Genomic DNA, 24,799 nt, shown 5'->3' on the forward strand with positions numbered 1-24,799 from the left:
TAACCAATTTTATTTTTTTTTATTAAAAAGGTTTTTAAAGTTCCAGGGAAAACAAAATAAAATTTAGAGCAAAAGGCACTTTGCCCTGCTTCTGACTTAGAAGGGTTACGAAGAAGAAGAAGAAGAAGAAGAAGTGGATTATAGAGGAGGATTACAATAATAACTCTTTATAATACACCATTTCATAGTCCTCCTAAAACCTCGATCCAAATTAAGTAGTCAATGATACGAAATATTGGTCCTAAATCTTTAAAAATTAGTACGAAGTGCCCCAATTTTACAAAAAAAAATAAGCATTGCCCACTCGAGTTATTTTTCCGGCCATAAAAGAAGCTGAGATCGGAGGAGTTGGACAGCCAGCGGGGCGCCCCAACCCCTTTCTCCAATCTTCTATTCATCCTTTTCTTTTATATATATTTATATTTATATTTATATATAAGCTCGAGATTTTGGAAAAGACAACGCTCCCAGTTTTAAAATAGACGCATACCACCCTTATTTCTATGTAGGTGAAAGTGGCGGATGAGTCCCACTAATGAGAATTGAATTCGAGATATCTTGATCTAGAACGACGCTTTGTGTTACTGCACTAGGACCCATTCCTTTGTTTATGTGTATTACTTATTGTTCATCTCTCTCAATTTGGTGCATGAGGACCCTCCTCGCCAGCCACCACCCTCATTGGTGAGATTGCTAGCTACCTTTGAGGGAGCCAACGACCTTGACTATGGGGGTGGTGGTCAATGGGGAGGCCCGTCTTCTTCGATCGGAACCAGTTTGCTTCACTTTTCTTTTCTTTTTTGAATTTTTATATTTATAATTTTTTCAGCGGATCAAGTGTGACTTTTGCCCCCATGAAGTCTAGCCGGCAACAAGTAAAGCGGGTTCTTCCGACAAGAAATTATCCGTCAATGCAAAAGAATCTTGTTCAACAAAGATTATCAATATCGATCTGAAACAGTAAACGCGAACGTACTCCAGCAGTTTATTTTGAGACCAGTCCACTTCCCGTGTGCTTATCGTCTCATTCAAGTAAAGAAATCGATGGAAAGCAAGCGGGGAGGAAAAAAGGCCGGTTTCGAAAAATTTGCAGGAAATGGAAAGAGGCAAAGAGTGCAAAACATCGTTCAATCGGGATCACCTCGAAGACACGATCAGAGAGAGGGGGGGAGGGAGGGGGGACACTGTACTCACAAAATGAAAGGAAGCTCACCAAATCTAATATCTAATATTGGTCCTTAAAATTGGCTAATCATTCAAAACAAAACTAACAATTGCTACACAGAAATAAAAGAGAATAAATCGATACTGACATACAAACGGTTGTGACCCTACTAATATCCTGACTCTATCTATCTTAACAGCAGCTGTAAGAGGGAAAAACCAAAAGATTAATTCCAGCCCTTCAGTCACACCTGATTATACAGGCATCTACTTAACTCGATCAGACGATTCACTATCACCGACCACGACAACAACAGGACATTACGGCTGCAAGCCAATGAAAAGCCTAGAGAAGCGGAGCCCTTTCTCGATGTTCGCCTGCTTAGGCAGCCCAAATCTTTTAGCAGAGTAACCTTCCATCTAACCTTACTATCAGTATATACTTTGATCTGCCACTGCCCAATCTGAGGACACCATCCCATCCCAGCTCTTTCCTCCTCCTATAGAACCCAAGTCGGAAAGTGCATCGCCTATCGCTGCCAAGAGTTTTACCGACGCCGAGCTAAGTTCATCTCACTCTTTATCCTATCAGCGTACATCGGGAGGCAAATGATCTCATTGATCTCGCTCAGCAACACATCCTCCGTGATGTTGTCCTTTATGCTCCGCATCACCTGGTAATGAGAACATAAACAGGGCATCGCAAATAGTGGTGGTAAGGGATTTGACCATATTAACCGGATCTGTTTGGTCATGGAAACAGCTTCACATTTTCATTTTCTTGAACAAGGTACTAAATGATGGGAATGTAGGGAAAATGGACCTTCCGGTAAGTGTTTATTTCGTTTGGAGTATTTTTGTCCACCCTTGTCCGCATGCAGACCCATACATGTTCATCAGAGTCCCAAGAGCACTCTATAATCTTCCCAGAGTATGTAGAAGGATCCAACCCAGCTGCATTTTTTGGATAGGACGGACAAAAAAGTCATAATCACAAGATTGGCAACTAAAGAACAAGCACTGCGAAGGTAAAATCATGAGGCGCACAAACAGAACCTATGAGGGCCAGAACAACTGCTTAAACACACTCCGCCGACAGTTAATGGTGCATTATAGAAGAAATAAAATGTCCAATAATCAGTACTTTCTGCATTACTACAATATCGAGTAATTTCAATTGTACATCCCACATATAAGAACATGAATCAGGCGGAAATCTATACTGCTGAACTCTTCCAATTATGAATACCTATAAGTGCCCCGTGAGTGCATTAATATATTTGTATAATTAATGTGTTGCAAATGCATAAGAATCAACACCAACCAACATAAAAGAACGCAAGACAAAGACAAGGATTTCATTTAAACCTGCAAACACAACCCTCTGTCCATCCATCTCTTTCTTCCTCCCACGCTCATTAATAAACAACTTCTCATATCCATCATCATCAACCTGTTTAAGGAGGCAGTCTGTGAGCAGCTGAAGAGATATCCAGACTCCAGAAGAGATTGAAAGTAATGCTAGGTGAAAGAAAACAACCTCAAACAGAAAATCCACCGAGTTCATTTCGGGATACTTCCATTTCAAAAGGCCCTCGTGTGTCCGAGGAACATATGGATCATCCCAGCCCTGGCAGGATCAATACTTGTTACATAATACATAAATTCGCTTATCCAAAAGTAGAAGCTCTATTAAAGAAAGATTCTTCTTAAGGAACTCCAAGCTAAGGTGAGATTTATTATAATGCAACCTAAACCGTGAGATAAAGGCATTTTATTTATTGTATAAATCAGAACTACATAGGCCGTTTCACTTCAACCACCTGAAAGATGAGACCATCAGCATCATGTGAAAGTTTTGGAATGAATTCCTTTAACACCTTGGTCACAGTGGAGAGCAACCAGAAATCCTTTCTCCTCACCTGGAAGTATATAAGAACACAACCAGCCAGAATGCTGTTATTATTACACGATTATCATCACCTAGGAAATCATTTTAGTGTTTTGGCAGATTGTAGTTCTCACCTTGAAAGGTTCAAGGTCGTATCTGTAATAAGGATTCCTGCTCTGATAAATGTTATGTCGCTCAGCATTTCGAGGTTCAACAACTTCTTTCTCTATCATTTTCCATCGTTCATGAAAAGGGTGCTGCATAAGTTATGAAAAAGTAACAAAGGCATATAACCATAAGATAACTGAACATGCAACAATATTAAGCATTTAATAGAATTTTCAAATGAGATCAATTCAACCTCTACGAGGGAGACATGATTGAGTGCTATGAGGTCATAGATGAGGTATCTTCTCTCCTGCTTCTGTGAATCCGGCATTGTATCGATTATCATCTCACCATCAAGTAAAGTATAATGGTGAGTCTTCTCACCTATACCCTTCACAGCCAAGGAAATGTCAAATTGGTGTATCTTACATTATAAAGAATTTCAGGGAATACGAACATTATAAGAAGCAGAGAAAAATCCGTACATCACTTGTTCTGCAAGGAAATCTCATCTGAACCCTCCTGAAATTAAAACTCCGATCAATCAGATAGCACCCATCAACAGTTATTAGCATCATGTATCGCGTTCCATCAGCTTTCCAAGTAGCATAATAATACCGCTGCCTCAGCAGCTGTAAATTTTCCCTGCAAGCAACAACAGATAAACCCGTTTATCAATTTACAGGCATAGGAAGAGTAGCAAACGATTAATCATTTTCAGTTCTTTCTTCCTTTATTTCTGATGCCAAAATGGAAAAGGAAGGAGAGCAAAAACCAAAATCTGGATGATGCACCAACTACAATCTGGCAATATCATTTTTTAGAATTTAAAATGGCATCAACATCAAACTTATGCTTAGATATATATCAATTGCAAAAGCCACTATTATGAATAGAGAACGAAAAGAAAAACACAGATAGCAGCAGCAGCATCTACACAGTATTAAAGCTGCAACTGTCACAGAGACATGTCTCATTGTCTAGTTACTACATATTAGTCCACAGGATAAGCAAGTTCATCGTCCTTGATTGTGCGAAAATTGGGTATCCTTGGATCCCTTGCTGCTCAAATCAAATGATTTCTCCCCTATTTTGGGTAAAAGCAATCAGAACAAGAAGATTAGTCATACAGATATTACAGGACAACGGAATACCTGCTAAGAGAAACTGGGTGTGACCCTGGAAATTGCATTCCTCCCCTTGGCTGAAATTAAAAAAAAAAAAAAAAAAAAGGTCAATCTGATATTTATAATTGCCAACCAAGAACAATTATACCCTGGAGGAAATTACACATGGAACCAAGTTCTCACTAAACTAATATGTGATGTTTTGCAACTTAACAATATCAACTATCAAATTCAAATGCTATAAATTTGCCAATTCCAATTCCTTCCACTTCTTACTTTACACACTAGTAACTAGTAAGCAACCATAAATCTCGGAATGGGCTGCCTAAATCCTTACCCGAGCATTCAACTTAAGGGTTTGGTAGCAGAATCTGCGAAATTCATCAGCCTGTTCCACTGGTATGTCATCTCCCAAGACATCATCATTTGTCATTCGTGCCTCAGTCTCGCGGTTATCCTATAAGAAATGGCAGCATTGAACACATCTAATCAGGAAACTTATACTTAGGCATTTAGATCCTTAAGTCCCAACTTAGTGCACAGCTTTTTCTTTCATTTATTTCTTGCCCCCACTGACTTCTCTGAAGAACTGCATTCTCAAAACATACCAATAGCCCTAGAGTCATCAGCACGCACAGAATGACACAAGGAAAAGACTTCAAGCAGAACTACTAAAAGAATCAAAGAATATGCAAGAAGATAGATGAAACCCAATCACTAGAGACACTAGTAATTATTGAATTGTGAATGACTCATTGTTCATCAGATTAAGGCCAAAGCCAAGATAGAACCTAAAAAACCACAGAAAATAAGTATCATAAAGAGTGATCAACAACTGAGGAAACTGCTTAAAAATTGGAAAGCTGACTAAAGATGTAATGGAATCACTGGGGAAGGGCTTCCATTGCACAAATATACCAACAAATCATGTAAACAAAGCCCATATACCGCAAAAAGTGACAGATGAAATGAACTAATACCTCTTAGTGGAATAATGCAAATGATTCCGATTCTGGCTCATGATCATGCTAATTTCATTTGGAAGCAGGTTTCCAGATATGACATGCATATTGGTCAGAATCAACTGCAAAGTAAGATACTAAAATGTGTCGAAAGACTTACAAGAATCGGAGCTGTAAGATTTCCATCATCGTCCTCATCAGGCATCGCTTCACCGTTGAGGTCAAGATCGGATGACCGCTTCCACTCAGGAGTAGAGGGACAGATCATTTCAGGCTTCTTTTCATGATAAAAGGTATATAATGCATCGATGTAGTCTGGTTTGTAGATTCCAGGAGGACGTGCATCCGCAAATTTTTTGATAGCCTGCACAATGGAAAAGCAAAAACAAAGGAAATGCAGTGACATTTCAGAAAAGAGCAACTTCCAGAAGCAGAATGAGTGAGTCACGAATCCCCACCTGGGTGACAGACATTGATGTGGAACGCATAAGATAATGAATGATCATATATCCTGTACGGTTATGCCCATGTGTACAGTGAACAAGTATGTGTTTCTTGGTTTGTTTATGACGAGAAAGAAACTGAGAGACCTGAAACGAAAAATGACACTTGTAAAGATATGGATGTTTACAGTAATACTTACAAACACAATTCATTAGTTTGCAAGAAAAAATATTCTGTGCTTTCATGCTTGAATAACCATACACCTTTTTCAGCCTAATTTCCACATCCAAGACTTTCCAATTCTTTTACGAAGAGGACCAATACTTTCCTCATATTATTGACTTCACCTCTATTGTTCTAAGCAACAAGCAAAAGTTGAAATGCAACTATACTTAATATGTAGAAATCATAATTATGATGATACACGATAAAGCCAGCAGAAAAGTCAAAAAAGCTTGAATAAAACTCAAATGTCTTCTAATTCCACCTCATGAAAAGGTGAAAAACATCAAGTCAGAGAAATCAGAAGAGCAATTTTTCCCAGCAGAAACAGAGACAAATAACATGTATCCTCCAGCAAGGAAAGGAGCAGAAGATACATGCTAATTTGACTAGTGCAATATACCATTTGAAAACTCATACCTCATAAACAAACTCATTTACTTGAGCATTACTTGGAACAGCATCCCTGCCAACGCATGCAATCTAACAAACAATTGAAATTTAAAGATGGTTAAACGTTAAAGTCCAGAGAGAGGAGAAATCGTGAGATCACTGTACAACAGAAATGCAGCTCTCACCTTAACATGCTTAATACCCTCTTTCTTTAGATCTAATGCTGAGTAGTAGCGAGTGGTATTGGTCAAATCAATCACCAGACCAAGCTGGAAATTGGAAAAAGGCTTAGCATCTCAAAAATGTTTGAACTCAATAGCCAATAATATAAAGCATTACCACAATTAGTAGCAAAAGTTTCATCGTGGAAAATAGACTTTCATATATTTTCACTATATGTACCATGAAAGAAAGGGGTTCAAAAGAAAAGCTCACTTTTCTTCCCATAACTCTCTGTTGATGAATCACTTGCTTGAACGAGTATCTTTTCCCAGGAGGAATACAGTCATTAAAGGATTCACCGAGTGGAACCTTAGAAGGAATGAAGCAGTCTATCTCTTGACCAAATGCTGGGCAATCTAACCAACCTGTAAAAGAACAACTCTTCAGAGATCCCAGGAGAAGAGGAATTTGTCAACTAGAAAGAGCACAGGCATGAAAGGAACTGCAAGCACCCACAGACGAAATGTAAGCTGCATCAAAAGGAATCCCTAAAGCCACTAATCACTCAAATCAGAAATGTAAAAAGGAGGGAAAAATAAGATGTTCAGCACAATCACAGTGAAACAAGATGCAAAACTACATTTGAGTTATTCAGAAGAGGATTATGCCCCATTTCTGACATGACATGCATCCATAGTAAACTAGTTTTGGACAGACAAGAAGCAACATAATCATGTCTGGTTAACCCATTTGTGTGCTTCACACCAAGCAACCAGACATTGCAGTAATTTCACGTGATCCCTTTGCAGATTCATGCTAGTTGTATGCAGTTCATTTCTTCTATGTAGTTCCTACAGAAGAACCACCAAAGCTGCCAGATTCAATGAAACGTTTATGCAAATGCAAGTGTCTTCAGCAGCAAAAGAAAAGGATCGAACAGATTCTCAGGTTTATCAAAAACCAAACAAGCTCTACATATGACTCAACCAAAGAGATAAAATACCAGACGGAAGCTTCGATTTATCGTAAGATCTAAAGTGTTTCGTTTGATAAAACTGATCAGCTCGCTGCACCATATTAGTTGGTCTTTCCTCGGCACGTTCTTTCTTCAGTCTTTTGCGTCTTTCATCACGTTCCTGACAAAAGAATGAGATGTCATCAAAAAGCATATCTTGAGGTTAAGACAGGTAACAATACAAGCGGGTAGACAAATGCCAGGAGTCATTCCAGTATACATATTATAAGCATGGACAGGTAAAATTAAACCCCAAAACAGAAAATTGTAAGGAACAGAAAGGAAACGAAGAGAAGGATACAAGTGCGGAACTCCATAAGAAATTACTGCAGCTAATCAGGTTGTATAAAACATTAAAAAACAGGTTTATTCAAAATTTTATGGTAAAAATGAAACTCACCCGATTAGCAATATCAACAGCAGACTCTATGTGATCCCCTGGAGCAGCATATTCTTGAACATGCCGATCATAAGTTTCTTCCTCTTCCTCGGGCAATGCATTTAGGTCCATTGCAACCAATCATTTAACGTCCAAGGAAGAGCATTGCCAGAGAAATAAAAAAGCGCGAATGCCTCAAATACTCTCTGCCACTGCGGAAATGCCGCCCAATCTGAAAAGCAGTGACTAATTAGACATCCGAGCAAGCAAAAGAATGCCGAAAAGTTTAAACAGAAAAATTGCAAATGGGGTTGCGATACTGTGCTTCTTATCAGCTAGAACAGGCGAATAACACCAAATGAGAGAAGAATCACGGTAAAACTCGTAAGGAACATAGAAGTTATCTGCTCCCAGGTCGGTAGACCCGTCAAGAACTCAAGCTTTTACGGGTTTAAGGGAAGAGCGGAGGCCATATCAACCATATTTTAACAGATTCTTGAGACAAAAAGCCGTGCTAAGTGGCAGCACCCTCTGAATAGTGCATTGCTGATGCTTGAAAAGCTTCAGCCTGTTACGAGAATGAAGCACCCGAAAAGAAAACGATAGCTTCCAGCTCGTTGCCTTCTGAGCACCGAGAAACCAAAAGTTCAGACACGGAAATCAATCCGAGCGAAACCCTAGGAGCCCAGAATCAGCCGAAGCGAAACTGGGGGAAGGAAATTTCCCACAACGCTCAGCTCTGAACCAACCGAATTGGTGCTACGAGAGAGAAACAGAGAGGATGAAACAGTCCACACCTGAGCAGATCAACCCCGGATTCCTTGAACCGAGCAGCGGGGCGTCGGAGCAATTGGAGGAGGAAACGGCGGAAAACCGATGCTCGGCGATCAGCGAGCAGCAGCAGATGGACTTCAGTTGAAGAGGCTGTGCGAAACCCTGACAGCGGCAATCAAGAGCTCGGCAGCTTGTCAGAGGAAGGAGGAGCCCCCTCGAAAACGTTAGGAGAGAGAAAGCGAGAGGGAACGAAGGGAAGGTAGAGAGAGAAAGAGAGAGGGTTTTAGGAGAAGATTCATTAATCGAAGAGGAGGGGATGGGGGGATTTGTTATTGTTGTACTTGTTTGATATAAATAACAAATAATAAAATAAATTGGATTAAAAAAGTTTCTTTATTTTTTAGGTTTTGTGGTGAGTGAAAATGAATAATGATCAGAAGTCCAATGAAAATCCCGACTAAAGTTCGAATTGGATCGATCTACTGAGGGTAATATTAGTGAATCAGTGACTAGGAATTTTCCTTTTTATGGTTTTTTGGCTAATTTCCTTTCTTTTCCCTTTTTTTTTGGCTATATTATGGGTAACATTAGGTAGGAATTATAAGATAATGATGACATATATGTTTATATATGTATAAATGCATATGTTTTTTTATTTTCATTTGGCATCTACATGTTTATATACCGCTATACAAATGAAAGCTAATATTTTTAAAAAAAAAAAAACATAGTTTCCTTTCATTTTGTTAAATTTAAAATCGTAAATCTTTCTTCAAAATCAACCTCTTCCAATTACTTGTTCCAGAAGAATCGAATTGTTTTCCACTTGAATTTTACGGTGTTGCTAACTCCGGATGACTCGAACAATATTTGATGCGCAGAAAAAAATTGTGCGTGGAGCTATGATCTCTTCCTTGTTTACCGTGTATAAGGAGGGGGCTCCTATTAGATTGCCATATATAGAAGCATTTACATAAAGTGCGGTTTTAATCCGGAGTTCGTCAAATGTTTTCACGATTTATTCACTAGAATGAATACGATCAATCGTAACCGGCCCTTTTTTTTCTCGAAAGTCCAATAGACCATTTATTTTAAGTTCGAACTTAGTCATGTAAAACTTTACCATGTGAATCAAACTAAAAGTTTTACGTGAAAATGAGATATGTGGCTTAAAACAACCCGTGCAGTAATTTTTGACATTTTAACCTTCCCTTTAGCAATGCCTAGCATCTAAGGGTCACTCTATCATGCCCCGAAGTCATGGTAACTCCGCGCGAGAGCCACGCGATGCACGTGAAGCTCACATATAGCACCGCATCCAATGTCTCTCGCACTTGTCATCATGACTCGGAATCATACTAGAATTCTCCTAAAGAAAAACCATTTGGCTTGCCTTTTTTCATTTCATTTCTTCTTCTTTTTTTTTTTCCAATTACGCGCCGGTCATATTTAAAATTTAGAGATTTTATTAATCAACAATAAAATTTCTCAAATGTCACGAATTCTCAAGAAAAAAACGCTTCTAGAAGAGCAAACATGTCCTCTCGGCGACGTGGGACGTATCCTGTCTATATATCCAATCTATTCGGGCAAAGCAGCCGGAGTCATTGGTATCGATATAAGTGGCGGATTCTAGTGGAACGTTTTTTTGTATGTGAAATTTTGAGATCAGTCAATATGAGAGTACAAAAAATTCTCGAGGGAGACTTGCTTCTATTACCGGCTCTTGAAATCTGGCGCGGGGAAGGAAACACTAGCAGCGATTCCGAACAAAAATTACATCTCTAATAATGGAGCCGATTCGAAGTTGAAAGCAGTGTGAACGAGAGGGAGATAGGGAGTGCGTGTGATGGATGTATTCATTCATCTTTTGTCTCGATGGAATCCTTTTGGTGCGAAGCTGTGAGGAGGACGAAAGGGGGACGCTGCCGGGAAACCTCGACACTTTAGCACTTCGGAAGAATTATATGCCACAAATGTCCAAAAAGAGAGGATTTCAACTCCAACTCCAACTCCATCACTTTCAACTCCAACCCCATCACTTCATCCACACTTTTTTCTCTTTTGTTATTTCTTGTCAGCCACATAATTGGATAGGTCTATTATTTGTCTTATGACAACGAGGTATCCCCGTTCCAGCAAGTCTCCTCTTGCTTTTCCCGGTACATGTCCTGTTCCAGGTTTCATATATTCCTCGGGCCACTGACAATCCATCCGATTCGAGGGTAACTTCCATGCGACGATCCAAACCCTCGCATAACAAGATATCGTACCACATCTATAATCTAATTGGAAGAACAGGCATCCATAATCCCGATGCCTGTCAAGTCAAGTATTGCCGAGCTCAAGGATGGTCATCCTGATTCCCGAAACTATAGCCATGACCTGTAGCCGAATTCAGGGCTCAAAGATTTATGTCTGATCAAGATTGAGCCAAGTTTTGAGAGTCAAGTTGAGGCTCAAACCTGAGCAAGACTCCGCTCCTTCATTGTACCCAAAAATAACAACTAGTAATAGCCAATAAAGCAGTCCATAAAACCGGAGGTTGAAAAACAAATACCTTATAACTCAAAAGATTTTCCGAACAGACAAAACTGAGAAACCACCTGAGCTATTTTTATGTATGGAAGCATGCCATTGTAGCATTTCCCGGCTATTGCATAGTCAATGCAATGTGCTTGGAACTACAGAAATGAGAAAACTATGTTCGAGCAGAACGTAAACATTTATCTGATGAATTAATATCTTCTAATCAGAGGAAAAAAAGGAAACACTCGAGAGAAACGGAATGCTCACAGGGTATTGATGAAATCTAAGATTTAAATAATCCTATGCATAACGGAAATAAATGCACTTCCAGCTGCTCGTCCAAACCGCATCTATTAGCTCTTCCAACTTCGCCGCCAGAATACATAGTGAGGTGATGCTGCAAAAAGGAGAGCAGCGTCATGCATTATGTATAAGAGAGCCTCAAAGCATACACTCGACTGATGTCAATCACGGCATCAACCATTTAATGAGATGAATTTACTGCCTCTTACTTAAGGTACTCAAGTCATTGGGAATTATAACATATCAGGCATGCGTATCGTTCAATCGCTGATCAAGTATATTAATTATTAGTTCAACTACTCACTTTCTTTTATATTTGAGGATACAAATAAATTGACAAAATGGGTAACGGATGCAAACTTGTAATGGTACCTTAAAATGCTGATACTGTGAGAAAAAGACAAACTCACACTACGCCTAGCTGTTGCTCGCAGGCACGTTAACCTCTACTGGAGAGTCTCCCTTCAGACTCCCATTCTGTAGTGAAGACTCATTCACTTTCAAGATCTCCCCAGTTAGCTCTTCAAGCTCTTCCTTGAGTTCAGAGGAATTTATGGCATCAGAAACCTTCATCCTGATCTGTTGCTCTAGAGCCTCGATCTTACTCTTTGATGCGGAGTCGGGTATGTTTCCTGCCTTTGCCACCTCCATCTTGAGAGTCTCCACGAGGTTCTTCACATCAGGGGAGTGCATTACTTCCTCTATTTTCTGGTTGACTTTCTCATTCAGATTTTCTATTCTGCCTTTAACGTCAGGGAGAGGGATCTGCTGGCTTAGGTCCACTGATACAGACTTTACAGTCTCAACTCCCAGGCCCATAGATTCAAGAACTTGGACCAATTCTGCCTCAATCTCTTTCCTCGTCTGCAAGATCTTTTTCTTCAGTTCTTCATCGATATCCTCACTGGAAGTAGCTCCAGAACTCTCCACCTCTGCCTTTAAAGCTTCCATCTTCTGCTTTATCTCGGGACGGTCCAAGACCTCGTTAAATTTCTTGTTGATTTCAAGCTTCAGTGAGGCAACCTTCTCTTCGTTTTTGGCTCTACACAAGTCCTTCAACATGCCAAGCTTATTCTTCAGACTTGCATAATTGGGTGCCTCTGAGAGGCCTTGGTTGAACTCATCTATGAGTTTATCAATCTTGTCCATCAGACCAGGATGCATTATTTGATCCCCAGAATTTGCTTTGGAGAACTCTTCCCGCAACATCTCGAGTCTTTCATTCAAGCCCATAGCTTTAACTGCCTCATTAAATTCGTGGTCTACCTCCCTCTTTAGTTTTGCAATCATCTCATTAAGACCTGACTCAGACAACTCAGTTGACGACTCCTTGGCTTTTAAGATTTGCTGTTTCAGCTTTTCGACTTCACCCTCCAGCTCCTTGTCCGATATCTGACCTGCCATGGGCTCTTCCTTCTTTTTCATGTTCACTTTCCTCTTAGGATCAATAGGTATTCCTTCTTGGAATCCACCAATTTTCCTGAACTTCAGCATACGGTGCTTAAGCAAGTCCTCAGTATTCATCTCCTTGAGCTCCTACAAGAATCAACAATCTGCAATAAGAAGGTGATTTCCTATACTTCGGGCGAAGAAGAGCTGCAAAATTCTTACGTTCATTGATTCAACAATTGCAGCTTTTATCTGTTGTGAAGTCCACGATGGATCCACATGTGCACCACCAAGTGGTTCCTGCAAAAGAGAGGATAGATTCATTAATGATGCTACCTAAACATGGGAGACTATGTTTTGAAAGAGGACCACTGTAAAATAGCAACCCAAAAGATAGTTTCAGGTGTTTCATCTCAATAAGGATGTGCCAAAAATTTTCATGTCACGACTGCGACACAATTTGATAAAAGAAGATGCTATTACAAGTTTCTAAAGTACCTAAGGTATGAGAATCACAACATAAGAAGCAACACAAGTCAACAAAAACAACAAAGAAAGTACATACTGGGATAATGCCATCGGCAATCTGTAGCTTGCACAACTCTGTACCTGTAATCCTCAGCTTCTCAGCGGCCTGATTAGAGGAAAACTATCAGCAATGCAAAAAGAGAAAAATCTCAGCTCTGGACAAAAATTCTGTCAAGAAGAAATCACTTACCTTTGGAGATGCTTTGGCACTCTTCCACAAGATCGCCGCACATGCTTCAGGACTAACCATGACAATAGAACAAATTGACTTCAAGACCAGATATTCAAGAAACAGCATATGTAAACGAAAGATGCATTCATTAATATGTTTTTTAGTACAGGGAGACAAGTGGCAGCAAACATTAGCCACCTTTTGCCTAATGGTTTTCTATAACATATCGAGGAGTACAAAATGCTTGCAGTCAAGATGAGCTCTTACCCTCTTCACAGCTCCTAGTGACTGTTGTCCAAAAGATACAAATACTCTCTAGTCCTAGATCTCATTATAAGAGCAAGGTAATGATTCCATGCTTGAATAATCCATGGATTTCATTTATTGACACTAGGAGAATGTAGTCCGAAAAGTAGTCAAACATAGTAATGGTAAAAGCAGAAAGACATCAGTCAAGTAAATGAAACAGAGACACAGCATATACAGGATCAGTCCAAATAGTGTTTACATGATACAGAATTTACGGCCGTCTCTCAATTCCAATCACACTTAACAGACCACTGGCATGACTCAATTAGAAGTTTCTGCCTTTTTCAGCTGCCCAAAATCAAGTGAATTCTCTAAACTTTATGATTGACATGCACGAGAAAGTATGATCCTAAGAATATACAGATGCAGCGCGACTTTTCTTTTTGGAATGGTCAAATACAACAGATATTTTTACTTTTTAGAATTGATTTATAATGGTACTGTACTTCAATTTACCTTGCAACGTAGAAGACAGCATTTTCAAGCATTAGCAATTTATTCGCACAGCCAATAGCTAGAGCACCACCGGAACCACCCTCTCCAATAACAATTGAGACAATGGGGACCTTAAGCCCAAACATAGTCCTCAAATTGTGAGCAATGGCTTCACCCTACACATAAAGCAGATGGTCAATTTCAATCATTCAAAGAGAAAAGCTGGATAATGAAAAGCTCTACAAAAAGCTGCCACGTACTTGGCCTAGTTCTTCTGATTTGAGATCTGCAAAAGCCCCAGGTGTATCAATGAAAGTAATAATGGGGAACCCATGGTGATCAGCATAGTACATCATCCTCAGAGCTTTCCGGTAACTACTCAAGAAATGAAAAATTCAGTACAGAAAGATGCCATTTTCACAAACATAATTAATATGAGTTAGAAATGGTAAGTTAACTTTTTATCGTTTCACATACCCGTGGGGAGTAGGCATCCCAAAGTTGCGCTGTATGTTCTCTTTTGTATTTCTACCCTTTTGGTGACCCATGAACATATATCTCTCACCATCAATAGTTCCTATACCGGTGACAATAGCTGGATCATCATACCCTGCTCTATCTCCATGAAGCTCGACAAACTGACCAAAAGGAAATGCAGAGAGTTCAAAAAGAATTTCAAAAGTATCTGCATTTTGGTCATTGAATCATCGTGCAAAAAGTGAAGAATCTAAATCTACTAAATGAGTCAAAGAGCATCGCACCTTTTCGGTGATGCTAAACACATGATCAAGGAAGGTTGGCCTGTTAGGATGCCGTGCAATATTCACACGTTGAATAGGAGTCAGATGAGTATATAAATCCTTTAGGGCCTGAATTTTAACAAAGAAAACATGAGTGAGAGCAGAAATCACATTATAGTACAAAGGAAAGTAATAAATCTCTCATTCTCTATTCTTTCGATTCAATAAATGAAGGATCCTGCTATTCCTTTCCTGCCAGAAAGGTTAAATTTTCTCCTTTTGGCTGGCAAATTGTGAAATTCAGATGAACTCAAAATGACTTATCCATATAGAAAACGTTATTGTATCGGAATTGATAATACTTCCGTTATTTGTTCGTGCTGTTCCTAAGTTGAAATGGCTGGCTCAGAAATTGGGCTCTTGGATTTCAGCCCTTGAGGTAATGAAAAGACTAGCCATTCTAAGCACCCGAAAACTAACATAAGAAAATGAGACATAATATCTCTTCAATAACAGTGTGCTATAACAGCAGATAAAATTGATAAATATAATTTTCCAACTACTTAAGCATCAAACTTTTCCATTTTCAGATTCAATGGATGAACTTCATAGGAAAAGGTCAATCATCGATTTGACATGCTATTGCATGGTTCATGCATCTCTGAGTTAATAACAGAAATTCGATAGACCAGATTAAGCAGGAAACTCTTGGCCTCACTGACCCTTGGATTCATATTGATAAATGAACAATGCAAGAACAGATTAGCAATATTATTTGTGAAAATTAAGAAATATCTGTGCTCAAACCTGTTGATACTTATTCTCTAGGGAAATAATCTGATCGGTGAAGTCCAAGCCAGTTTCATCTGCCATCTTGCGCACCTGAAGTATAAACAGACAAAACAGGGTAACACTGAAAAGAGTCATGAGGGTCTCCATTACAAAAGTAGATGCAGATTTTACTGGAAACAAATGACTCACATCAATTATTTTCTTTTCGAAATCAACAAGTGGCTTCTCAAAATCCAATGTGACAGGTTTTGGCTTCTCCTTCATGGGTTTAAAATATGAGAGATGGCTGAGAACTCCTCCTTTAACATTCGGATCTGCATCATCTGGCCACGGGTACTCGTGCTTCTTGACCTTCCTAAGCTTCGCACTAACTGCTAGGTCCCTTCTCCTGGTACTGAATCGAGCCCTACCTAAGGCTTTCAGCGGAATCCCACTGACACCGTTGCTGGAGCTTCGCAGGAGATCAGATGCAGCGGTGCCGGTAAACGTTACCGGTGGCTGGGTAATGGAAGCCATCCTCCACACCGACCCTCAATATACTCAACCGATCACTGCCTAAATGCTGAGAAAATAATTTCAGAAAAAGAAATAATAAATTTATAGGAAGACGACGGATTACAGTGGTAAACCAATAGCAGCAAGGCAACCAAGAAAATTCCCTAGTTCCTGGTTGCAAATGGGAGTAAACATGCAACCGCAGAAAATTGATTCGAAGTGAAGCTTCCTAGAGCTCACACTCGTTATCGAAAAGGCTCAGCTAATAAATGAATCAATCTCGGTTCAATTGCTGATAGAGTTTTCATAAGAGAAAAGGGAAAGTCGAACAGAGGATTCTAATCCTATATTTCCATTAACAAAATAGCACGATGAACATCAGGCAACCAAGCTAGGTACAACTAATGATAAAAATTTTAGCACGATATTCCAAACTTTCCTGCAAATGATGGGAAAGTGAACACAAAGCTGGAGACAGTGACTCAAACTGCGGCATGGACAACACAGAGTCAAGTCCAGATCCTCCTCAACCTCTACTAAAGATCTCCACCACGTAAAACAAAGTCGAGAACATTGCACTTAATCCACGATTCTCATCAACGAGATCACTGCAATCAACAAGTAAGCTAGACAGCAGGACGGACACGAAGGAACTCGAGCTGAAAAATCAAAGCCGGAGATTCCAAAGTTCCAGGAGATGATCAAGCAACAAACAACAAATCTCCGCTTTAGCAGGCGATAACACGAGAGAACACGACAGTCAATTGAATATCAGCAGGACAACCAATCGATGAACTGCGCAGCCACTCAAGCTGAACGATTAAGCAGCTGAGATTCCGAAGCTCCAGCAGCCAATATCCAAAGAGAAGCATGAAATTGAAGCAGCGGAATCAAAATGCACGGAGGCGAGCTCCGAGATCGCCTCCCGGCCAGCAAAACGAGCAAGCAAACGAGCAGAGGAGATTACCGGCGGGATGGATTGAGGAGAGCGGAGGATCCTTGGGGGAGGAAGAGGTGGGAGAGAGAGGAGGGGAGGTGATTCTTAAGGGAGGAGAGAGAGAGGGTTGAAGAGCATTGGGGAGATCGTCAAATGAGGTAGAGAGAGAGAGAGAGCTGTTCTTTCTGGTGAGAGAGTGTGCGTCGATACTTCTTATGCTCCGAGTGAGAGTGTGTGGGGATGGGATGGGAAAGAGAGGGTTCGGCTTGGTTTCCCCTCGCATTCACATTCATTCAGCTTCTCCGTAATGAATGATGAGCCGATCGAAGTGAAGGTCAAGCCAGCAGCCAAATGGCATGCACGGCTTTTTCCGGTTTGGCCGTTGAAGGGATCAACTCGTGAGCAGAGAGAGAGGGAGCTTCCTGCTTAGCTGCTTGTTACGGCACGTGCCGACCTGGTCCCACGTATATAAAATATATACGCCCTCCCATGTATCAATTATAGGTATTTAAAGTAGGCTTGAATCTCAATTTGTGCGATAAAGAGTCTCTCATGTAGGATTTTTCAACAATTCATTTACTCCTGGTCGAGTACCTCTTCCTTTACCTTCTTCAATTTAATAACCTACCGAAAGTAATTAATTAAAAATTTTAAAAATTGTGAGAGGTGAGCATAAATTTATTAGTATTGTGATGGTAGAAACATGGTTAATTATGTATATTATTTTGCGTTTAGAACTCTACATTAATTTTTCTTATTTTTATTATTCTTTTCTTTCTCATACTTTTTTTTAGAAAAAAAAGACATTTTTAGTCATATAGTTTTAGTCTTCGGTGAATTTTTTTACTCATATAAATCTCAAAAAAGCATAATTAATCCAATATATTTGGTCCACTAGATAGATTTGATCCATTTCATGAACGGGTATTACGGAGCTGCTGAAGTGGAATCAACGCCGTTAATTTTCCCCACGTGATAATTTGTTACTGGTTGCAAATTAAAATTATTTAAAAAGTAAAAGGAAAAACAACCAGCCTCGAGGAGCTGGGCGGTCACCGATAAGGGGACTGGATCAAGGACTCCCCCTTCCGGGCACCCTACAAAGTGACACACATATCATACGTCCAATATATTATATCGATATTGAACTATTAAGACTCAGAGTTGTAAATGTAACTCCCGTTACCAGAAAATGTACGAATTACCCTATTTTTCCAATATCAATAAACGAAATATGTATTATTTAATATAATTATTCATATGGAAGTTGTATTGGATTTAGTATTATACCGGATACTATTTATGAATAAATTTTTATGAAAAATAAATAAACCCATCTATACAAATAAATTTAAATTTTTCAATTAAAAAAAAGAGTAACAACATAAAAATAATAAGTTTATTACATCTACTAATATATAATACTACATATAAGCCATAAATATAATGATTTTATTCATTTTATTATTGATAATGTAACTCATCATCCAACAAGGAATAGTGTTCCATCAATTTATTGATCTGTTTAAATGTGCACATTTTCCTTTTAATCTTTTGTTAACTTAATTTTTAAAATTATTTATTCGTTTATGTTTCTAAAATTTACTCTTCAAACAGTATCCCAACTCTCTCTTTTTTTTTGCACCATTTTATCTAAGCCATGATAAAAGAAATTAATTTCATCATTCAGCGTTAGCCTTACCATTTTTTTTTCAAATGCATTATTACCCCAACAAAGAGTGCAACATATATAAGTAAAAATTGTTTCAGAAAAATATCGTAATTTATTTTTAAAATTTTAAGAAGAACCTTTTGACTTTTAGTACAAAACTTATAGACACTTTATTTTTTAAAAATATCTTTAGTATTTCCTAAAAGACAAGAAATCACCCTTACAATTTAAACAATTATTTAAAGAATAATCAACTTAGAGAAAATGAAAAACTTGATATATCATTTAATTTTTAATTTTATAGTTCGTTCTAGTAACTACTTTTTCACGTTATTTATTCAAATATTTCTTTTATTTCCAAGGTAATTTATTATTTGTGAAATAAAATACAAATTTCAGAAAACCAATGGTGCTGAATAAGAAGTTAAAAGGGTTTCAAATATCGGTTTACTTGGCAGGATATTGTCTTAAGTTTTTCTTGTGTTATATTGTATCACGCATGTGTTTACATTTCTGATTTTTTATCGATATTTTGTCAATTGAATCAATAAAAATTGATGGGTGAAAATTAAGAATCATAATTGAGTATTCGGAAGATGAGGTGTTACATAAGATGATATGGAGGCGCCCTCGTAATGAGAGTTTGCAATAAGTCAGCAAATTAATTGTACTAATACTTCAGGTGATCTTGGAGAACTTCTCAAACGCTAGCTTACGGTCATTTGTCCTATCATTCTTGTAAAAATTACCTCCTGCATATACCATAAAACCAACATATAACTTCATCCAATCCTTCCCTATGCCAAAAAAGAAAAGAAAAGAAAAAACAAGAAAAGGCTGTTTTTGGTCAAGAAAATTCTCATTTGTTTTATATTGTCACGCCCCGCGAATCCCACATCAGTGTATAAGGGGGAGATCTTGGATTTATATGTAAAGCCCAATGACCTCACTAACAGTTAGCACTTTTGAATGACGGGTCCGTGATTGTCACATATGATATCAAAGCTGACCTTGGCCCATAACCATGCGAAATCGCGGGTAGGCATTCTTGGGCTACTAGGAACCCTAATCCGTGGGAGTTATTTTATGGACCCTACCCCAAAGGCCCAGCGAGGAAGCTGGGCTAAAATGAGAGAGTTTGTCACGCTCCGCGAATCCCACATCGGTTGTGCAAGAGAGAGATTCAGGATTTATATGTAATGCCAAATGACCTCACTAGCAACTAGTACTTTTGAGTGACGGACCCATAGTTGTTATGTATGATATCATAGCGACCCTAACCCACAACCATGCAAGATTGCGGGTAGGTGTTATGGGGGTTACTCACGAGTCTGAATCCATGGGAGTTATGTTATGGATCCCTACCAAAAAATGGGGGTTACTCACGAGTCCGAATCCGTGGGAGTTATGTTATGGATATCTGCCCAAAAAGCCTAGCGTCTAGGGGGTGGAATTCATCATGCTCCATAAATTTCATATCGGTTGTGTAAGAGTGAGATTTAAGCTGCGTTTGGTTTCAAAGTGGGATTTTAAAATCAAATTTTGATTTTGAAAAAGAGTGGTATAAATAGGGCCCACTCTTTGACTTTGTATGAGTTATTTTGTTTTGTTATGGGTTGAATTATGTTAAAGTTGTGATTTTAAAATCACATTTGCAAACCAAACAAGCCAAGATTTATATGTAAAGCACAATAATTTTATTATTAGCTAACACTATAGAGTGACGAGACCGTGGTGGTTACGAATGGTATTAGAGCGGTGCACACCTGTCTGGTGAAGTGTCTTGTATTTGGATATGGCACTATGTAGTGACAAGACCGTGGTGGTTAGGAATAGTATTAGAGCGGTGCACACCTGTCTGGTGAAGTGTCTTATGTTTGGATATGATTTATTTGAGTAGCTTGACGTTGTCAAGTCTTTGAGTGAGAGATATTGTAACACCTCAAAATCTCATATTGATGGAAGAAGAGTTAATAAAGTGGTTAATAAAGACCGAAATACTAGCAATTTGGATTTAAGCATTTCGGGCCAGTGGTCGGGCTTCTTGGCAAGTTTGCTGGGCTAGTCCTGTATATTGGGTTGAATCGTTACATATATTGATAATAATTAGGAACCTAAAAGGAACTACATACTCATTGCATTTTTAATCACCAATTTGTCAAGAAACTCATGGACTCATTATCCCAGGATAGAGTTTGTGTGAAGTTATCAAAACAAAAAGTAGGAGAGAAACTCGTTGTAGTTTGCGGAGTTATTAAGGTATATATAATAATTACTCGTCTATATATAACATATCTGTAGATTTTTGTTGTGGGTGAATTATCCGATAAACCAACGTGGGTTGATTTAAGCGGTTCGACATTTGTTTCACTTAAATAAGGTATTGGATTCGAGTTCTTATGAATACAAAAAATCTGCACTAAGAGAGTTTTACCCTATAGTGAGCCGACCTAGTTAGACTGAATTAGTTGGAGCTCAATTGGGTTTCCGGATGCCAGGGTTCACAAAAAAAAAATCCGATGGAACAAATGAGAAGTCATGTAATAGTAAGGGTTTGGAAATTTGAGCAACCACATTAATCCTCCCTTACCGTCTCGCAATTATATATCATATATAGATGTCAAGAAATATATCGGCTTCATTAAATTAAGCTTGTACGTTACGGGTAAGAGCCCGGCCTGAGCTCAAGGTTCTATTTGTAGTTTTCAAGTGTTGTATATGTCGTAATTCATGTCCCGTGTGTCATGCTGACCGATTATCCTAACATGGAGAAGAAGCTCATTTGAGAGATCAGTATTAACGGGGTACAAATTTACATCTTGGGTATCAACATGGGTCGATTCAAACGGCTCCTGAACTGCTTAAGCAAGGTTTCGGGTTCGAATTCTTGTAAATACAGAAAATTCACGCTGGGAGAATTTTATCTCTTAGAGGGTTGACCCAGCTTAACTGAATTAATGGGGGTTCATTTAAGATTTCGGATACCAAAGTTGAGGCCGCAAAATTTACATCTTTGGTACGATGCATATGAAATCACGGATTAAACCGGCTGACTCAAGAAGTTAGGCTCGTTAATGAAATAGTGGCTAGTCAGGGCATCTGTTGCTTACCAGACATTATCTTTATCATTGTTGGAGATTTAACTCGATAGTTGTCAAGTGAGTTGCAAAACTTGCAATTACATAGGATTGACCAAGGCTCGATGGTGTGAAGTTGTCCATGCAATGTAGATATTATGCAGTCGAGTCATTCATCGGAAAGACCACGACTGCGATAGGAGCACTCACTGTGGAAAATATGACCACTTTAAGATCATTTAAAACAGATTAAATCAACCAGTTTCATCTGATTACTTCGTATTTATTGAATCTCTACGCGAGTTTTATTCCAAACATTATACATTCTGGGTTTGACACATCGTTTGGCAATCCTATTACATTTATTAAGTTATTAATGCCAGGAATCGATCATATACGGCACTTTTTTTGGGTTTTTTTTTGGTGAATTTTTCTTTTGGGTGAATATCATATATGGTACTTAATTTTACTATTTTCAATTACCATATCATACTATTACCTTTTTCGGTAAGAACGCCACCATTTTCGACTAATTGACTGTGTCTAATTCTATTTGAACATGGGTGGTGCTACCACAGTTGGTAGCAAAAATAACCATTATGGTTGTTCCACGGTGGTTGCTTTTGCTTATCAACCGGTTTAGAATCTCCAATTTAAACATTATCTTGACCATAGTTACTAGATGCGATTGATTTATTGCTTAATCCTAAAAAATCCTTAGAAAGCCTGCTAAGCCTCATGGACCTTCCCTCACTAGTCAAATTGCATCACTCTCGTGGCATCTCTTGATTTATTTTTATTTGTAGACTTTTTTTTTTGGTAATGATAGAGGCCTGTCAGTTTAGCGTAAATATAAAAAATAAATTATATTAGTGAGAATTGAATCTAAGTCTCTTAATTTCATCGCGGCACCTCGTATGGCACTCCATAAAAAATTTAAAAATCCTTCCTCATTCTCTTATTTGTAGGTTGTCGACGAAATAATAGGCTATATATGACCTGTACATTGGACTTTGAATCACCCGTGGCCTCATCGTTCAACCACTGCAAGAGAAAAACGAAATAAATTATTATAAGAAGAGTTTCGATTCAATGGGTCGATGAGTCCGGTGGTCCACTCTCTTGGGCTCAGCTCCGATTATCTAATTTTATTTGGTAATCATTTTTAGTAGAGGCCGCATTAGACAGAACAATTATGGGTATCGAGACAGAAATATTCCTGAAATCTGGGAGCTGCGTTGTATCGCATTTGGATCCATATATGATTATTTACTAGGATTCAACACCTGCGCAGTGTCGTGGGTTGGAAAACTTTTCATCAATTTTTTGTGGTTTATCACATATGTTTGTGTAAATAGCCAATATAGACCGAAACAAATCTAAAACTACTTATGCGTAAAAACTATGAATTCTCGATTAACAGTAAAAGATTCAGATTTTTATGAATATTGATTATTTATATTTCAAACGGTATAAAAGTTAATGTTCCTCCCATTAATCTTCATTGAATTTTTAATATTCTTAATTAGAAAACCATGATTGCAATAGAATATGCCTTCCGTAGGCTCTTAATTATACATGGACCAACCTTACTTACAACAAGAGTTCGATAAAATTAAAATATACAATTGAGAACTTGTCTTAATTAATGGGCTGATATAACCTTACGTTTCACTCAAAAAAATAGGGACATTTTTAACTTTTTTTTTAAAACCCGGGTCTTGGTGCAAACTTGGGTGCACATTAATCACTAAGCCGAACCTCTTGGGGTTTAGGACATTTTTAACGTTAGAAATAAAAAAGATACTACTTAAATTAGTTATAAATTGATATATATTTTTTGACCAACGTGAGTTGATTTATGTGACTCTGAGTTTATTTGCCTTAAATACGATGTCGGATGCAAGTATTGTGTTTGAAGAAAATCCATGATCAGGAGAAATTTATCGTTTAGTGAGCCGATCTCACTCAAATTTAGATTAATTGGACCTGTTGGATTATCAAATATAAAGTGATGCACTTCGCAGTGAAAAACTTACATACTTAAACTAAATTAAAAATTTGTAAGAAATTAATTGAGTGTAGACATCCATCAAAGATGGCCTTGCAGGGAGATGGGTCACCATGGCTGCTTAAGAAGCTAGCGGGGGGACTGGTTTGCACCAGATTCTGGTCCGGGATGGGTTGTTGCGGTCTAGTTTGCAGGGACAATTGTCGGAGATGGTGCAAGGAGGTACGGCTGCCGTTATCTGCAATGAAGTCTGGTTGAGGAGATGGGTTGCCGCTATCTACACTAAAGCCTGGTAAGAGACTATCACCATTGGGAGATGGGTCGCACGGGGTGGGTTCATGGAGATGGTCGACTTTGCAGGCTTCTTTACTCGTCGATGAGAAGGATGGGTCGCCGTGGCCGGAGATGGTGCAGGCTTCTTTGCTCGTTGGGGGAGAAGGCGTAGGTTGGAGGTGATCGACGCGAGGTTGGAGGAGATCGACACCCTAATTCCAATTGTTCAGATTCTAGTATTTCTTTTCTTTTTTCCAGGTTATTATTTTAGGAGACAATTTTACCCCTTATTTTGACATGTGAGTGACATGTGTTATTTTTTTGTTGGAATTTTGATCGGAAATTGATTTAGGAGGCATCTTGTCTATTTTTCGGTAAGGTCGAGAGGTATTCTACAAAAATTTAAAGGTCATGAGGTAAACCTAAACTTTCATCGTAGGTCGGGAGCAAAGTGCATTTTACTATTTATTATTTATATTAATTTCCATCAAAGATA

At 38.6% G+C, this 24,799-nt stretch overlaps 2 protein-coding genes across 4 annotated transcripts; both read right to left on the reverse strand.

Annotated features, from left to right (window-relative positions):
- Positions 1-1,198: 1,198 nt before the first annotated feature.
- Positions 1,199-8,973, reverse strand: LOC116208065 (mRNA-capping enzyme-like). Of its 2 annotated transcripts, XM_031541280.1 has the most exons (18): positions 8,665-8,972; positions 7,889-8,099; positions 7,477-7,609; positions 6,747-6,898; positions 6,497-6,580; positions 6,339-6,401; positions 5,711-5,842; positions 5,413-5,616; positions 4,628-4,747; positions 4,318-4,367; positions 3,649-3,808; positions 3,417-3,554; positions 3,190-3,312; positions 2,988-3,086; positions 2,705-2,794; positions 2,533-2,617; positions 1,988-2,118; positions 1,199-1,838 (listed from the first exon to the last, which is right to left on the reverse strand). In XM_031541280.1, exons 2-18 carry the CDS (start codon positions 7,997-7,999, stop codon positions 1,713-1,715), a joined length of 2,001 nt encoding a protein of 666 aa, XP_031397140.1. In that variant the 5' UTR covers positions 8,000-8,099; positions 8,665-8,972; the 3' UTR covers positions 1,199-1,712. The 2 variants fall into 2 exon arrangements, with proteins under 2 accessions (XP_031397140.1, XP_031397139.1); XM_031541279.1 differs by having other exon boundaries at positions 2,533-2,794; positions 8,665-8,973.
- A 2,213-nt stretch (positions 8,974-11,186) lies between these two features.
- Positions 11,187-17,545, reverse strand: LOC116207781 (acetyl-coenzyme A carboxylase carboxyl transferase subunit alpha, chloroplastic). 2 transcript variants are annotated; one of them, XM_031540877.1, is made up of 12 exons: positions 17,301-17,545; positions 16,028-16,400; positions 15,854-15,928; positions 15,068-15,175; positions 14,784-14,944; positions 14,567-14,681; positions 14,328-14,482; positions 13,581-13,632; positions 13,428-13,496; positions 13,085-13,162; positions 11,884-13,009; positions 11,187-11,567 (listed from the first exon to the last, which is right to left on the reverse strand). In XM_031540877.1, exons 2-11 carry the CDS (start codon positions 16,352-16,354, stop codon positions 11,891-11,893), a joined length of 2,259 nt encoding a protein of 752 aa, XP_031396737.1. In that variant the 5' UTR covers positions 16,355-16,400; positions 17,301-17,545; the 3' UTR covers positions 11,187-11,567; positions 11,884-11,890. The 2 variants fall into 2 exon arrangements, with proteins under 2 accessions (XP_031396737.1, XP_031396736.1); XM_031540876.1 differs by having other exon boundaries at positions 11,846-13,009; positions 17,301-17,538.
- Positions 17,546-24,799: the final 7,254 nt, after the last annotated feature.

This window comes from Punica granatum, chromosome 5 (genome assembly GCF_007655135.1).
Source record: "Punica granatum isolate Tunisia-2019 chromosome 5, ASM765513v2, whole genome shotgun sequence".
NCBI classification, from domain to species: domain Eukaryota; kingdom Viridiplantae; phylum Streptophyta; class Magnoliopsida; order Myrtales; family Lythraceae; genus Punica; species Punica granatum.